The 16,163-nt window shown below is 37.7% G+C and overlaps 1 protein-coding gene across 1 annotated transcript; it reads left to right on the forward strand.

Moving 5' to 3' along the window:
• The first annotated feature begins 197 nt into the window (after window positions 1–197).
• LOC149845194 (DExH-box ATP-dependent RNA helicase DExH18, mitochondrial-like) lies at window positions 198–15,941 on the forward strand. Its single transcript, XM_089995592.1, has 3 exons — window positions 198–392; window positions 3,883–6,652; window positions 15,305–15,941. Exons 2-3 carry the CDS (start codon window positions 4,467–4,469, stop codon window positions 15,357–15,359), a joined length of 2,241 nt encoding a protein of 746 aa, XP_089851718.1. The 5' UTR covers window positions 198–392; window positions 3,883–4,466; the 3' UTR covers window positions 15,360–15,941.
• Window positions 15,942–16,163: the final 222 nt, after the last annotated feature.

A 16,163-nucleotide genomic window follows, 5' to 3' on the forward strand; every position in this document is an offset into this window, starting at 1 on the left:
AACCTGGACCCCGCTGTGGTAGGTCGCGGGTCACGGGTTGGGGTTCGGTCGAACCAGACCCGCACCCGTTGCTGCATGTAAAAAAAAAGGGGTCGGACCCGGGTTCGGGTCCAGACCCGAACTGGATACCCCCCACCCATGCTTTTATAACGCATCAGAGGGGTTAGGTCTTGAGAAAACCCTCCCCGCCTCTGTCGCCTGCCCGGGTCTCCCCTCCCGTTCGGCCTCGGTCTCCTCTCTTAAGCCCTCAGTCTCTCTCCCTACAAGCTCCTCCACGCCCTCACCTCCCTGCGTGTGACCGGGTCGACGCCGCCGGCCCGTGCCGAGCCCTTCTCCCCCTCTCGGTTTTCACCTCTCATTCGTTGTAGCAGCAACCACCTCGTCGGAAAAAGGTAGGATTACTGTTTTTTTTTTCTTTTGGGTATTCTATGGGTCGAGCATGGGCTGGGGGTTGCTGGAAATCCATAGTTAGAGGAGGATTTGGGGTTTGAAGTGCTTGGGAAGCCCCAAATAGTGAACTTTTGACAGTAGGTTTTTTGTGCTTTTGCATAAGTATCGATTTCAAGCATGCCTTGTGTTGTTGTTCGAAATTCCTTTTGGGATTTCGATTCTGATGTAGGATCTGTTGGGATTTCGTAGCCTATCCGTTTAAATAGGTGAAGTCGTTGAGCATGACCCCTATGAGTGGGTTTAATTTGTGCAAAAAGGCAGAATCACGATTCTGAGTTTGGGTTGCACACACGGGAAGCCTTCGTTCGGTTCCCTGTTTACCATATCAGCAAACGGTGAGGGTGCACTTATATATATATAGTGGTTAGTTTTGTATTTTGGCTTATACACACACAAAAAAAATTGTGATTCTGTATAAGGTCCAGACCCTATGTCAGACCAACTTGCGCTTGTTTTTGGGCATGAAGTCTTTCTGTTAAATTGATCTCTGTAAATCAAACTCAAGTTCTACTTGTTAAGTTAGCTGCGATTGGATTCCTATGTAACCTTTACTTTCAGCATGTTGTTCTGCTAAAATCTTTATCTGTTGGAAATTATGTATCCAAAATTTTCTGTGTTAGGTTATTGACCAAAAAGGTTTGCATTGTTGAGTCCAATGACAGAAGTCGTTGCCTGCACTCTGAAGAAAAGTTATGAAAGAAATGTCATTTCTTGAAATTGTTGCATGCACGCAGACTCTACGACTTTTCAAAATTTTCATGAATTGGCCCATTGCGGATTCAAGATGAACGATAGAGCGTGCTAGTTGTAGGAGTCAGTAAGTAAGTGCACTAGATGAAATGTGTCTGGGATTTTACTGCCCATTTCAGAAAAGTGGCAAGTATATCATATTGTTTGCAGAAAACATTTTTATCTTGCAACTGTCCTCTTCATTTGTGAAACATAGTCAGAGATGAACATGCTTATCTTGGCCATACCTCAGGCTTATGCAAGACCGTATGAAGGACAAGTTCCTTGTTGCTTGGTGTATGTTTCTCATTTTGTTTTCATTATACAGTACAAAGAGCTTTAATATATATATATATATATATCGAATATAGGTTTAATATGAAAAACATTGAATCTGCACATTTGAACTTTTTACTACCTGTTTATGCAATTACTCAATGGTTTATAAACTCTTAATACAAAGGAATGACCGTCTGTGACCTAATCATGTATAGTGTTAGGTTCAAAATTGAGTAATCATTAGAAGTGTACTTGTTAAAATAAATATCGGTTAGTGTTAATTGACTACACTGTTATGTTCTTAACATTTAGTGTTAATTGAATACCCTTTTAATGTTAATAGCATGCCTCGTTAATCAGTAGTGTTAATTGATTACCTTGGTGTATGCTGACAAGTTAATAGTAATTGTATACCCTGTGATATTCTGATTATCGTACCCTGTTATACTAGCATACCCTGTTATCCTCTGATTAGATATAGTTAAACTGTATTCACAACACTGATTTTATTGCAACAGTATGACCTGCTTTCACCATACTGATTTTTATTGCACCGTTATGAATTGCTTTCACAACTCTGATTTTCTTGAAACAGTAGGAATTGACATCACTTGATTAAAGTAGTAACATTGACTATGGGTTTTGTATTAGGTTACACCAGATCGTTTACCTTTCCTTAATTGTGAATATTTGAGATACATTCTCTTGAATGTCTTGTTCTGTTAATATGTTATTGCAAAGTTTGTTTTGGTACAAGTGCATATATGATATGAATGTGTGCAATCCTGAAATTCAATTTCTAGGTCCGGGTTATGTTCATGTGGGTGGATGTTAACATATGTTATGAATGAAAAGTTTCATGTGCCTACATTTATGGGACATGCTTGATTATCGTGCATTTATGAATAAGTTTCGAGTACATGTGCATACATGAAATTGATATGTGTTTGACATGTATAATCTTGCAAAAATGTTCTCATGTACTTATGAATCATGAATGCATACATGTGTGTTAAGTGATTTCACGAAAGCAATTTCACATGGATGGTGAACACATATGCATATGACTATGGTAGCTTATGTACATTGTTAAATTGGTATGAATGAATGTGCATTTGAAATCATGTTGGTATCATTGCATAAATTGCATATTGTTATGATTTTTGCATATGATGCATCGATGGTCTAAATGAATCATCACAGGCCTGGAGAGCCTTGAGTTTTGATTTGCTCTTTCTTTAATTGTTTAAATGCATCGCAAAAATCACATTTATTTTATTGCACTATAATGCACTGTTCTATGTGTTTCCACGGGCGGGAGTCCCGTGATGGTTCTCGTAGGGGTAGGTGCGAGCTTTTGCCTTGTTTTTGCATGCTGAATTGCAAAACTCAATAATTGACTTTTAAATAAAAAAACAATAATTAAGAACAATGTAATATACTTTCTGGGATCTCTCATCTGGAGAATGAGGATCTTAGAGTCCGGTCTTGAGGAGACTGTGATGATACATAAACTCTGTTGCTTTATTTGTCCCCTGAACTCGATATTGAGGTTTCTTCTCTTGACCACAGTTTTAGGGAGAGTCCGCCACTTTGCCCTGGGAGTGGTGTGTTTGACACAACTGTTGTGGTTTTGGTACCAAGGAAGTTGCACTTGTGGGCGTGGGGTGTCTCTTGTGTCCCCAACATTAGATGTGGATGTTTAATGTTCCGATGAATGATGTTGATTCCTGATATCAGTTGAGGATTAAGTTTGAAACCCAGTAATAAAATATAAATTGTGTGTTAAACTACCCTGAGAACCTAATTTGAGTTCAGGGATTTTACCCGTTTGATGTATCTGCGGACAACGGTAATTAAAAAGACGAACTTAAATTCTATGCATTAAATAGAGCATGCATATGGAAAAAGAAACCTTAATGAAAGATTATGAAATGTTCATGCATTGCACATAAATCATGCATATTTATGCTATGCATTATAATATGCATATGCTATCTGTTTCCTTAATTGTTATATGTTTGGTGGATGCGTGATGTTAACTTTTAATGCATGTTAAATGCTCTGTTCTACTTAAATTGTAATTCATGGTATTGATTAATGTTCTTTTATGCCTAATAGATGCACCATGTTGCATGAATGCATGCCTGAATTATGTAATTTTCATAATTGCATTCATCTGAATCATTACATGAATTCATATATGTGGTTATGAGATATTTAAATGTTGCTAACGATGTTACCTGCCAGTTAGCTTCTGATACATTATTGACTTTCGTAACATAGACTTATTCTTGTATATGCTGAAAATCACACTTGACACCCGCACCACATACTTGACACATGATATACCTGCAAGAAAAATTACAGTAATTCCTACTTAGTTAGTTGTAGTCTAATTTCTATAAATTTATCATTTTTCAGGTGAAGGGTAGAGTTTATGAACAGCTGCGGGATAAGGCTTCGATCGAGATTTTGGATTTACTATTCCAGGGATGGTTTGAGAAACTCTGATGTTAATTTTCATTGATATTGAAATGAAATAAATGATTTTGGTTTGCTCCCCATTGTAATGTTCCAGAATGCTTAACTTTATAGTATTACTTGTTTTCGTTGTATTGAAAAAAAAAATTCTTCAAAATTTGGGTTAAGATTTCGGGGCATTACAAACTTTGTCATTATTTTGTTTGAGTCGAACCTGGATTCCGATATAATATTATCGAAACCAGTTTCAACAGGGAGGATCTCTTTCTCTCTCTCTCTCTCCTGGGTAGGGTTTAGGGTTTAGGGAGGGAGAGGTTGAAGCAAGATACACCATGATAATCCCTCATTGCCCGCTCTATCTCCTCTCCCACACCACCAAAACCACATGACCCCCAGGAATCTCCCGTTCTTTCCACTTCTCCCACACCACAAATGCTTCCTTATCATGTTGATTTCTCAAAAGTCTTCTTCTTCTTCTTCCCCACAGTGAGATTTCATCTGTTCATGGTCTTTAGTCTCATTTAATGGCGAGGGGTCCTTCTTTCTTCCTCTCCAAGATCCCCTTAAGAAGCCGAAGGCTGTCAGCCAGAATTTTTCTTCCTGCTCCCCAAAACCCTAACCCGAGTGAAATCCCACAAACCCAATTCTTTCCCTTTCGTTTGTTGAATCAACCATGCCCTTGTTCCAATCTCGAAAGAACCTCTTCTTTATCGTTTAATCGAGCTTGTTACCGATTACCATCCCTATATTTCGATCACCATATTCAAAAATTAGATTATACGGTTTTGAAGAGGTGTTTCTCTTCCAGCTCTAGAGACGTCGGGTCGATAGATCCCTCTGAGGTATACCGTCGTCTGTGCGATTCAGAGAAGGGCGACAAGCAGACGAAGTCGGACTGGCAAGCGCTCGTCAAGATCTTTCGCTCGTTCGCAAAGTCTGCGTGGGCCTGCGATCAAGCCCTTGCCGTCTACATCAGCAGGTCATTCTTCCCCACCGCTGCTAAGAAGTTCAGGGCTCTCTTCCTTAGCAAATGCCCAGATGACGTTGCGAGGCATCTCATTTCGGTTGGCCCTTGCGATGAGTCCCATCAATTCCTCTTCCCCATATTCGTGGACTTCTGCCTAGAAGAGTTCTCCGATGAGATCAAGCGCTTCCATGCATTGGTTGAATCTGCAGACCTCACAAAGCCACACACATGGTTCCCCTTCGCTCGGGCGATGCGGAGGAAGATCATCTATCATTGCGGGCCGACGAACAGCGGCAAAACGTACAATGCTCTCCAGAGGTTCATGGAGGCGAAGAAGGGGGTCTACTGCAGCCCACTGCGTCTCCTCGCCATGGAGGTCTTTGACAAGGTAAACACTTTAGGGGTGTACTGTAGTCTTCATACTGGTCAGGAGAAGAAAAGTGTCCCATTCTCGAACCATGTGGCCTGTACGGTAGAGATGGTGTCGGCGGACGAGCCATATGATGTTGCTGTAATTGATGAAATTCAGATGATGGCTGACCCTTATAGAGGGTATGCTTGGACTCGGGCATTGTTGGGATTGAAAGCAAATGAGATTCACCTGTGCGGGGATCCTAGTGTTCTGAAGATTGTAAGGAAGATTTGTTCAGAGACAGGCGATGAATTGGTTGAGCACCATTATGACCGGTTTAAGCCTTTGGTGGTAGAGGCGAAGACCCTTCAAGGGGATCTCCGGAATGTGCGATCTGGGGATTGTGTGGTAGCATTCTCCAGGAGAGAGATATTTGAGGTGAAATTGGCGATTGAGAAGTTCACGAGTCATCGATGCTGTGTTATCTATGGGGCTCTGCCACCGGAGACAAGGAGGCTCCAAGCCAGTCTGTTCAACGATCAGGATAATGAGTATGATGTGCTTGTGGCCAGTGATGCTGTGGGAATGGGGTTGAATCTTAATATTAGGAGGGTGGTCTTCTATGGTTTGTCAAAGTATAATGGGGACAAGATACTCCCTGTTGCTGCTTCGCAAGTGAAACAGATTGCAGGGAGGGCAGGAAGGAGGGGAAGCATATACCCTGATGGACTGACGACCACTCTGCACTTGGATGATCTCAGGTATTTGATCGAATGTCTGCAGCAACCATTCGATGAAGTTAAGCAGGTTGGGCTCTTTCCTTTCTATGAACAACTGGAGCTGTTTGCTGGGCAGACACCCAATGTAACTTTCTGTGAGCTTCTTGAGAAGTTTGGAGAGAATTGCCGTTTGGATGGATCCTACTTCCTTTCTAAGCACGACCATATAAAGAAGGTGGCACAAATGTTGGAGAAGGTCGAGGGATTGTCCTTAGAGGATCGGTTCAATTTCTGTTTTGCTCCAGTGAATGTGAGGGACCCTAAGGCTATGTTCTATCTCCTGAAATTTGCTTCATCCTATAGCAAAAACCGTCAAGTTGGCCTATCAATGGGTATGCCCAAGGGCTCTGCTAAAAATGATTCAGAGCTCTTGGACCTTGAGACCAGACATCAAGTTTTGTCCATGTATCTTTGGCTATCCCACCATTTCAAGCATGAGACTTTTCCATTCTTTAAGAAAGCTGAAATAATGGCAACAGACATTGCGGAGTTGCTTGCTAAATCTCTTGCTAATGCTTGTTGGAAACCTGAGACCAGACGTGCAGGTCAAAAGAAAACTAATACCTCAGAAGGTCACGAAAGACCAAGATCACTTATCAAAGAGTACATCAAGTAAGTTAATCTATCTATTAGCTTAGATGAATATCTTATGATTATTTTTTTGAAGCTTTTTGCCAGCTTGAAAATGTTATAATTCATGTATTTCTGAATGACATTGTTTTGAAATTTACTAAAGGCACATCCCCCATTGACACATGAATATGTGAACTGGAAATATGAGAAACTAGAGTGTGAACCGAGATTTTCAAGTTTTTTTTTCCCCTTAAACCTGACCGTATGGTTGTGATCTATGTGCTTGGTTTTGAAGGAACCAGCTCTTGAATCAGCCGATTATGATGCATAAGCAGGAATTTTTAAGGCTTGCAAATTGTCGGCTCAAAATTTTTGTAAATATTCAAGCATCCAAACATCATTTTCTTGTAAAAAAAACATGACCTGACAGTTTATTCCTAGCAGTTCGACCTTGCTGAACACATAAAAAAACATTGGAAATGCCTAGTTCTCAATGTGAAGTGAGATTTTCATGTTTTTTTCCCCTTAAATCTGACCACATGGTTGTGATCTACATGTTTGGTTTTAAAGGAACTGACTCTCGAATCATGTGATTACAATGCATAAACTAGATTTTTTAAGGCTTCAAAATCGTGTTAAAAAATACTTACCCAAAGATACTTTATCCGACATATTCCATAAACTAATAATATTGTAACATTATTTTGATAATATCATGATATTAATGCAATATATACATTTCTAATACTTTCAAATTATCGTGATATTTTGCCTTTAATATAATTTTATGAATTTACAATGATATTAGCGTAATATTCAAAATATTGCCTATATCTATGACTATGGAGCCTAGGTGTTCTATCTCCTAATAAGTTAATTCTTACTAATTCTCTTAGGTTTCAATGTGTTTAAATTTTAATTGTATTGCCGTTGTGGATCATCCATATTTTTGGATGTTAACCTTAGTTGTCAAAGGTGGTAGGCGGAGCCTAGGCGGTGAGGCCCTAAAAAGACTAGGCGGAACCTAGGCAGGACTAGGTTGACTAGTTGATACCTCAATTAAAAAAATAAAAAAAGAAATACACAAAATATGTAAACAAACTGCTAAAATTAATAACAAACATGTATACAACATAAAATCAATCAACAATAAGCAATAAACGAAACACATGTTGTCAAACACTGTAAAACAATTATATTAAATAACCTGTTCAAAAAAATTAACAATAAATGAACAATCGAATAAACAAACCACACAATTAACAATATGAATGAACAATAAAAATAAAATAAAATCATGTATACTAAAAAATTAACAACAATAGACATAAAATCAGCAATAAACAAATAAGCAGAATAAATGAAAAATTGAATAAACAAACCATACAACTGAGAACTGACAATATAAATAAAAGGCGATTACATAATTTAAACACAATTAAAGCCTTAACAATATTAAATTCACATCCAAGTCATACTAAAATGTCATAAGTCATAACTAAACTACTGATAGTTCATGATAACTAAAAACATGACATTTAATCAATGTCTCATATGCTAATATTTATCTCTAAACTATAAAGATCAAAAAACTAAATTATATAAGTCAATAATTAGGACAAAGTCAAATACATACACTATATAGTAAGATAATATATATGTGAGAAACAAATACATAAACTATACAATATATCCATATACATAATTACATATGCTTATAAGTTATAATATGTTAATATATATATATATATATATATATAATTATATATATTTACATACAAAATACAAATTATATATGAATTACACACACACGCTCGCGCGCACACACACACATACACACACACACACATATATATATATATATATATATATATATATATATATATATATATATATATATATATATATCACACAAACTTGGTTATAAGGTCGACGCACCCGCGTCGACACGCCCCGACACGGGTGTGGCTTCGGACACGAGGCAGACACTGTGAACCATGTGTCGGACTCTGTCAATGCATTGGGGCCGAGTCCGTCCACCTTTTGGACTTGGTCAACTTTGACCGAGTCTGTTTTTGTCCATTTTAAGGGCAAAAGACGTATAGAAACTAAAAAAATTGATCTTTATATATATATATATATATATATATATATATATATATATATATATATATATATATATATAGCCGTGTCCCCTAATGGGCACAACTTTGACCGAGTCTTATTATTGTTATATATATATATATTTAAAAATATATATACATATATATAGCCGTGTCTCCGTGTCCAAAATTTTTGAAATTGCTCCGCAGCCGCACCCATGTGATATATATATATATATATATATAAATGAATCAAACACACAGACAGAATATATATAATATACATATTATAATAACTGAAATACAAAATATATAATAATAAGTGTGTGTGCATGTGAAGTGAACTGTGAAAAAGATAAGAAAACACACACACACACACACACACACACACACATATATATATATATATAAAGTCAACAAGAAATATATATCAGAAACAGATATACACGTGCATCAGCATCTGTTTGTGTGTATCTGAAGTGTGAACTGTGAATATAACTCAGAAACATAACTCAAAAACATATATATATATATATATATATATATATATATATATATATATATATATATATATATATATATATATATATATATATATATATATATATATATATGTGTGTGTGTGTGTGTGTGTGTACATGTGAAATGTGAACTGTGAACTGTGAAAAAGATAAGAAAACATATTATATATGAATTACACACACAGGTATATATAACTCAGACACAATCAACAAGAATTATAACTCAGAAACAGAAATATAACTCAGCAACAACTAATCAGAAATATAACTCAGAAACAGTCAACCAGATTATATATGAATTACACACATAAATATATAATTCAGAAACAGTCAACCAGAAATATAACTCAAAAAAGTCAAACAGATTATATATATATATATATATAACACAAACACATAATATATATAATATACATATTATAATAACTGAAATTCAGGAAAATCAAGAAGACCGAGAGAGAGAAACTGGAATAAGAAAAAAAAAAAAATCAGGCGAGAGCAAACCGAGAGAGAGGAAGAAGAGGAAAAAAAGAAAAGAGAATAAGGAAAAACATGATGAAGAAAAAAACAAAAAAAGGAAAAACAGGAAAAAGAAGATAAAATGGAAAAAATTAAAAGAAGAAAAAAACAGGGAGGAAAAATTATGTGGACCAACTAGGGAAGTCGGTTCTCGGGTACACACCCCGGTATACTATGCCGAAACGCTAAACCCTAAATGAAAACTGAGATTTTTAAAACTAGTATTTTTGGATTTTTTTTGATGTTTACGACAACTACATGAGAAGCACTAGTTGTCTAGAGGAGCTACTAGGACTATATATATAAGTGAGATTATGTATATACGTATTCCAACATGAAATGCAAGGGGCTGGACATATTCACTTAAACACCTAATTCAGGTTATATATATGTAAAGCTTGAGTTAACTCAAATTGAACTTTAATAAACACTCTTTGACAGTCTTAGATACTTAAAAGTTCAGTTTGCACAAAAGGACTTGATTCAGGTGGCAGCAATGCACACAAACAGGTTGGTGAAGGATACTATTCAACGCGTACAATCTTGGTAGATTCAATAAGGGCACACCAAAAATATTCTGATTCAGATCTAATTACTTGACAGGAATTTAGTTCAGCAGATTGAAACTTCAGATTTAGTATTTTCACGGGAACACCAATGACACCGGGAACATGCACAGTCATGGATAAATGATGTACTCTTTTGTTTTAAAGGCTGTCACTCAGTTTGGATTCCAGCTTGGTGCGGGTCCGTACTGAACTCAAAGGGACATATATCAAACCAACACCCAGTGCGTGAGTCAGCCACACGGTGGGGCTAACGCCAATGCTGAAACAGAGTTCAGCATCAATGACAGGATGTTAGTTCTGTCCGGGGATGTGCACAAGCTCAAACGGTTTGATCAAAGGTATTTTGAATTCAACAATGAGTACACGACCCAAATCAGTCAATGCACACAACACACAATGAATTTGGGTGTCGATTCACATTACAACTTGCCCCATTTCACGTTTGAGTGTGTTGGCCCTTGTGGTCTGACTCACATCAGTGTACCAAGCTGTTGCCTAGTCTTCACTTGGTTCGGTGCGGTCAACTTCAACACCACGACAGTCTCGACCCTTTCATGTCCAACCCATGAAACCCTGACCTTCTCGCAGCCTGGCCAACCTCTCTACTGGACCCCAGCCCACTTAGCCTAACCTCAATAAATTGTCCCAGACCCTTCCATAACCCTAAACTTAGTTTAGAAGCCCTCAAACCCAATTCAGCCCCCCCCCCAAACTTGATTTCTAACCTACCCAGAAAAGTAGGTGGGTTGGCATAGTGGGGTGGGGCTTTAGTTGCTAGATGGTCTGTCAAGGTTCGATTCTCATGGGCGTCACCCTCTGCTCAAGCCAATTCATAGCATGGGTCCCAGGGGCAAGGGTCCTACCCTCAGAGCTTTACGCTGTTGACTCGACGACCGTAAGTATGGCAAGCTGAGCCAGCGCGGCTAGGTCTTCGTGTCGTGTGTGGTTTCTTCGGGTTATAAATTAAAAAAAATAGTTAGACTTAGTAAAATCGCCCAACCCTAACTGTAATGTGTTTGAGTCCTAAATTTAGGCCTAATACACTTTAGGGTGTCTAGTGTTTACCCTCCGAAAATCAGGATTTATTGAGTTCTTTGTACGAAGTTCTTGATTTTACAAGTTGGCTTGTCTGTCCCCAAAACCCATTCTGTCGTTGCCCTGTCCTGCCACTTGTTCGAGCAAATTCTCCTTGTCCTTGTCTCAGCTTCCCTTGAAATTTAAACCGTACCTAGTCCAAGGTGTCCAGAACCATTCCTTAAAATTTGGGATTTTTCTATGGTGTCGTTTGGGCACACTGATTTTTCTACCAACCTGCACCCTGTTTACTCGAGTTTGACCCTTGACCTAGACCCTAACCTAATCGAGTCTACTCTCTGCCTAAAAATTCCTAACTCGGGCCCAAGAATGCATCATGCAACAACTTGATCTATGTAAGTATCTAACAAATAAAATATGAGCATTCAATGAAAAATTTAGTAACAAAATCACTGACAATCAAATTTCTCAACATCATGTCATCATCATATAATGCATATTAGCATTAACAATCAAAAGTTAATGTATTTGTCCAAAACACTTCAAAATGAGTGTTACAACATTCATAAGTGTAAATGAAAAACCAAAAAATATATAAATGCCCATAGTTCTATGATATGAATTGGGGACTAGGCTCTTCTTGTGTCTCTTCTTGGGTCAATGCTTTATATAATCCATTGAATTCAGATTCATACTCAATAAGAACCAAGATATATTACACAAGCAAGTGATCATATCACATCCGTACAAAACTAGCTACCTTCTTCAGAATGGTTCTAACTTTACATCCAGCCAACTTTGAAGCAGTAAATAATCTTAGAAACAGAATTTTTTCAACTAGGTACCTTCCTCAACACTTAATTTCACAAAATAGCCTCCAAAAAATCAATTGTTTGTGCCAAAGTGTCATCACTATTAGCAATTCCCACAAATAAATAAAGCAATTGAGAGAGAGAGAGAGAGAGAGAGAGAGAGAGAGAGAGAGAGAGAGAGAGAGAGAGAGAGGAGTGCCCTAAACTGTCGAGTCTCCCCTAATTTGGGTCAAAGCCCCCATTTGACCATAACACCCTGAGGTGCACCTCACCATGAGGCGCACTCGTCATGGTGTTTGTGCCTTTTCAGCACGCTTCAAAGCACAAGGGCCCTCGCCTTTCGGCATGATGTGCTTTTTGCACCTTGAGGCATGCTTTTCACAACATTGTGAAGGATCTAGTTGGACCTAGTCTGAATCCAGTACCAATTGTCTTAATCTGATTTGTGTTTGGATCCACCCATTTCTAGTGGATGTCTAATCTAAGCTGCTGATGCTCCTATATCTATAGCATTTTCTGTGGTGATCTTCCCTACTTTATCATCATTCACTTCCTTTGTTGCTTCCTTGAACAACCTTTTAAATATTTAGCATCCTTATGTGACCTACATACATCTACTGTTTTTAGAACACTGGCCCTTTGAGTGAAGCAGCTATGAGATTAATAATTGCCTTCTTTTGAACATCAGTTCATCTGTTAGAAACAACCCTACTTCCCACAAAATAGTTTGTATTCAATTAGCTTTTCTATGTTTGCCCTCTGCATTGCAACAGTTGTTGTGCTTAATTTTCCAGAACTTGGAGGTACATGGTCACTTTTTTTATATATATATATATATATATATACCTACAAAATGGGCACGATGCTAAATGAAACCTGCTATTGAAATTTTAGTGTTTTTTTGAAATTCTGAGAGTGCATATGTGATCTATATGCTTGTTTTATATGAATCACTTCCTGGAGATTTTGATTCCGATGATGCATGGATAGGTTTTTATAAGCATTAAAAAATCAACGGCCTACAATTTTTATGAATTTTCGAGGCTCTAAATATCATTTTTTTCATCCAAAATACATGATCCAAGTGTTCTGAACACATCTATTGGGTCAGAATTTTGAAAAAAATGCCAGAAATTCATTAGCATGTTTCATTTAGCACAGTGCCCATTTTGTAGGTTTCCATTTCCCTATGTTTCATTGCTTGCTTAGTCTTGGACCGACTTAAAAGCCTACCTGTATGCGTTAGTGGAATCTCGATTGCATTCGCTGCAACTTCAATGCGTACAAGTCTTCTATTGATGTAAAGTTTCCTTCTCAATGCAAAGATGTCTTCTTCAAGTGATCTCTGTCTTCTTATTTACTGCTTAAGTGATTTTCTGCGCGCGTGCTTGTGTGACTGTGCCGGGGCGCCTCCTTTGCGATCTTGCGTTTGTTTTTGTGTGTTTGCAATAGTTTCCTTAGGCTTGTTAGGTTGCATTTGCTACCCTTGTGGGTAAGGAACCCCCTAGTTAGTACTCATGGGGAGAGGTTGTTTTGACAAAATCTGACCTCATGAATGAGTTCAACATGGTCAAAATAATAAGAATCAACTTTTGGATCATAGTTTTTGGACATGTTTTTTTTGAGGTTTAAAAATTCAGTACATTGTAGGCTGCTGGTTTTTCAACCCTTGTAAAATCTGACATATACATCAGAAAAACATGGTCCAAAGGTCAGTTTCTACTAAACTTGACACACACACACACACATATATGTGCATTAGGAAAAAATAGTCTTTATCAATAAGATATGCATTAGGCAATGCATAACCTTCAATGGGACCCTATTTATAAATACAAGGAATAGGGTCTCGAGAGACCCATACAGCTGTTGTGAAGGCTCCAACGGCTAGAAATATAGCTGTTGGGGATTCCCAACAGCTATATGGTCTCAAAGACCATACTGCCCTTTACAAGATTCTGAAGGACAAAAAATAAAAAAAAATAAAGAAAATGAGAAAGTCAGTTCTGCCCCTAATGGGCAGGATGTATTGCATGCACAAAATTACCAAAATACTCTTAGAGGGTATGACCTATTACAATGGACAAAAACACACACACATATATATATATATATATATATATATATATATATATATATATATATATATATATATATATATATATATATATATATATATATATGAACAACAAATACATTTTAACACATTCCTATATAATCAAACACGTAGAACACATCTGTATGGTCAGATTCAAGAAAAACATGGAAAATAACCCTTCAAAATCCCCGTAGGCATGGATCGGTATATATATATGTGTGTGTGTGTTTGTATGTATGTGTGCAAGCAAGACTCAGTCCAGACTTAAGGCATACTGCAGCCGGGTCTAGGTCAATCCAGAGTTGCAGTCTTGCAGACCTGGGTCAAAAAGCTGACCTAGGTGTGCTTCACAGTTCACACACCTGAAAAAAAAGCAAGTCTGCCAGGTTGAGGTCCTGAGTCAGGTGTATGTCAATGCAGAGTTAAAGACCTGGGTCAAATGCAGACCCAGGCCTGCTTCACAATTCAGTAGTTCACACATTAACAAAAATAAAAGTCTGGGTTTGATATGATTGATACTTGTCACCTCATGCTGCAAAGGGGCTCTAAATGACGGTTATGCTACTACTCTGTGTGTGTATGTAAAAGAGCACACTTTATATATACATGGTTTGTGTATTTTAATGTAATTTTAACAAGCTAATCAAGCTCTTGACGAGCCTAAACTCAGGCTTGAACTCAACTTGTTTAACCAGGCAAGACTAACTGTGCTTGAGCTCGACTGAGCAAGCTCAAAGCTTCTAGGTATAAGTTTGGTTGTTGCCCACCCTTGAATGTAATGGAGTGATTTCCATTGTTCATATTTGCTGTATCAAAAGCAAACGCAGCTTACCTGATACTTCTGAATACTTAAAATGTATTTCATGAAAGTGTTAGATGGCCTGTTAAAACTGCATCTTGGATGAGAGATGAGAACAGTGGATCATGTTAGAACCTACTTCGAATTTGTTAAATTTCTTTCTTTTTGCCAGCATCTATAATGTTCATTTGTGCCGGGCATATTTGCTGACCTTGCTTGTGTAATTCAAATGACAGAAAAAGGGAAGAGGGATCCTCTGGGCATTATTCTGCTGAAAAGATCGCTGTTTAATATATAGTCTGGCATTTGTGTTTTGGCCAGATCAAGATTACGTGTGACTTCTATCCGTTACCTACTATCTGGTAATGTGAACAGTAAGCTTCGGCAGTTGCTGGTGCACAGTGCCTTCTAACGAGCAGGCATCGCTGGGGCCAATAGAGATTTTGGTGGATTAGATACTGCAGTTACCTTGCATCAAATTCTTAGAGTTTGTACTGCAGTTACACTTTAATCAGACCAATGGGGCTTGTATAATTGGTAGGGGTCTGCCTAACCCCAGCTCTCCTTTCTAAAAAAAAACACTTTTAAGCAGACCTCAGGAGTCTGCAGTCTGTCAAACTCGTAACATTATCCTTTTGTGGTCTTGGAAGACTAATTTATGCCTTGGTGAGTTGGTTAGAGTGCATTATAAGATGATTTTTTACCATTTTTCATACATTTCAAATCGGAAAAGGAGTCTGGAAGCACCTCTGATTGGTAGCACATAGCAACTGTAATTTAATATAAGGTGACGTCTTTCTTCGTACAGCAGCAAAAATGTAATATTGAGCCATTGTAATGACTGCATATTGAAGTATAACCACTCTTCTCCTACTACCTCTGGTGGCACTTCCTGCCCAATACATATTCTTCTGCGAACTTGAAAGTGCTTAATAGGTCTCTCTCTCTCTCTCTGCATGTTCATGCATGATATTTTTTTTTTATCTGGTAATATTATGGATGAAGCCATAAGTCGATCATTTGGGCTTATGTTCAAGCACATTCCAACTTGCTCGTGTCACATCTGCAATCTGCATATATATTATTCTTAACGAG

Source organism: Nuphar pumila, chromosome 2 (genome assembly GCF_984573655.1).
Source record: "Nuphar pumila chromosome 2, dmNupPumi1.hap1.1, whole genome shotgun sequence".
Taxonomy (NCBI): Eukaryota; Viridiplantae; Streptophyta; class Magnoliopsida; order Nymphaeales; family Nymphaeaceae; genus Nuphar; species Nuphar pumila.

Coding starts and splice junctions, on each gene's coding strand:
- LOC149845194 (XM_089995592.1), top strand. CDS start 4,467: ATGGCGAGGGGTCCTTCTTTCTTCCTCTCCAAGATCCCCTTAAGAAGC. Junction 6,653..15,304: donor CTTATCAAAGAGTACATCAA/GTAAGTTAATCT, acceptor TTCAAATGACAG/AAAAAGGGAAGAGGGATCCT.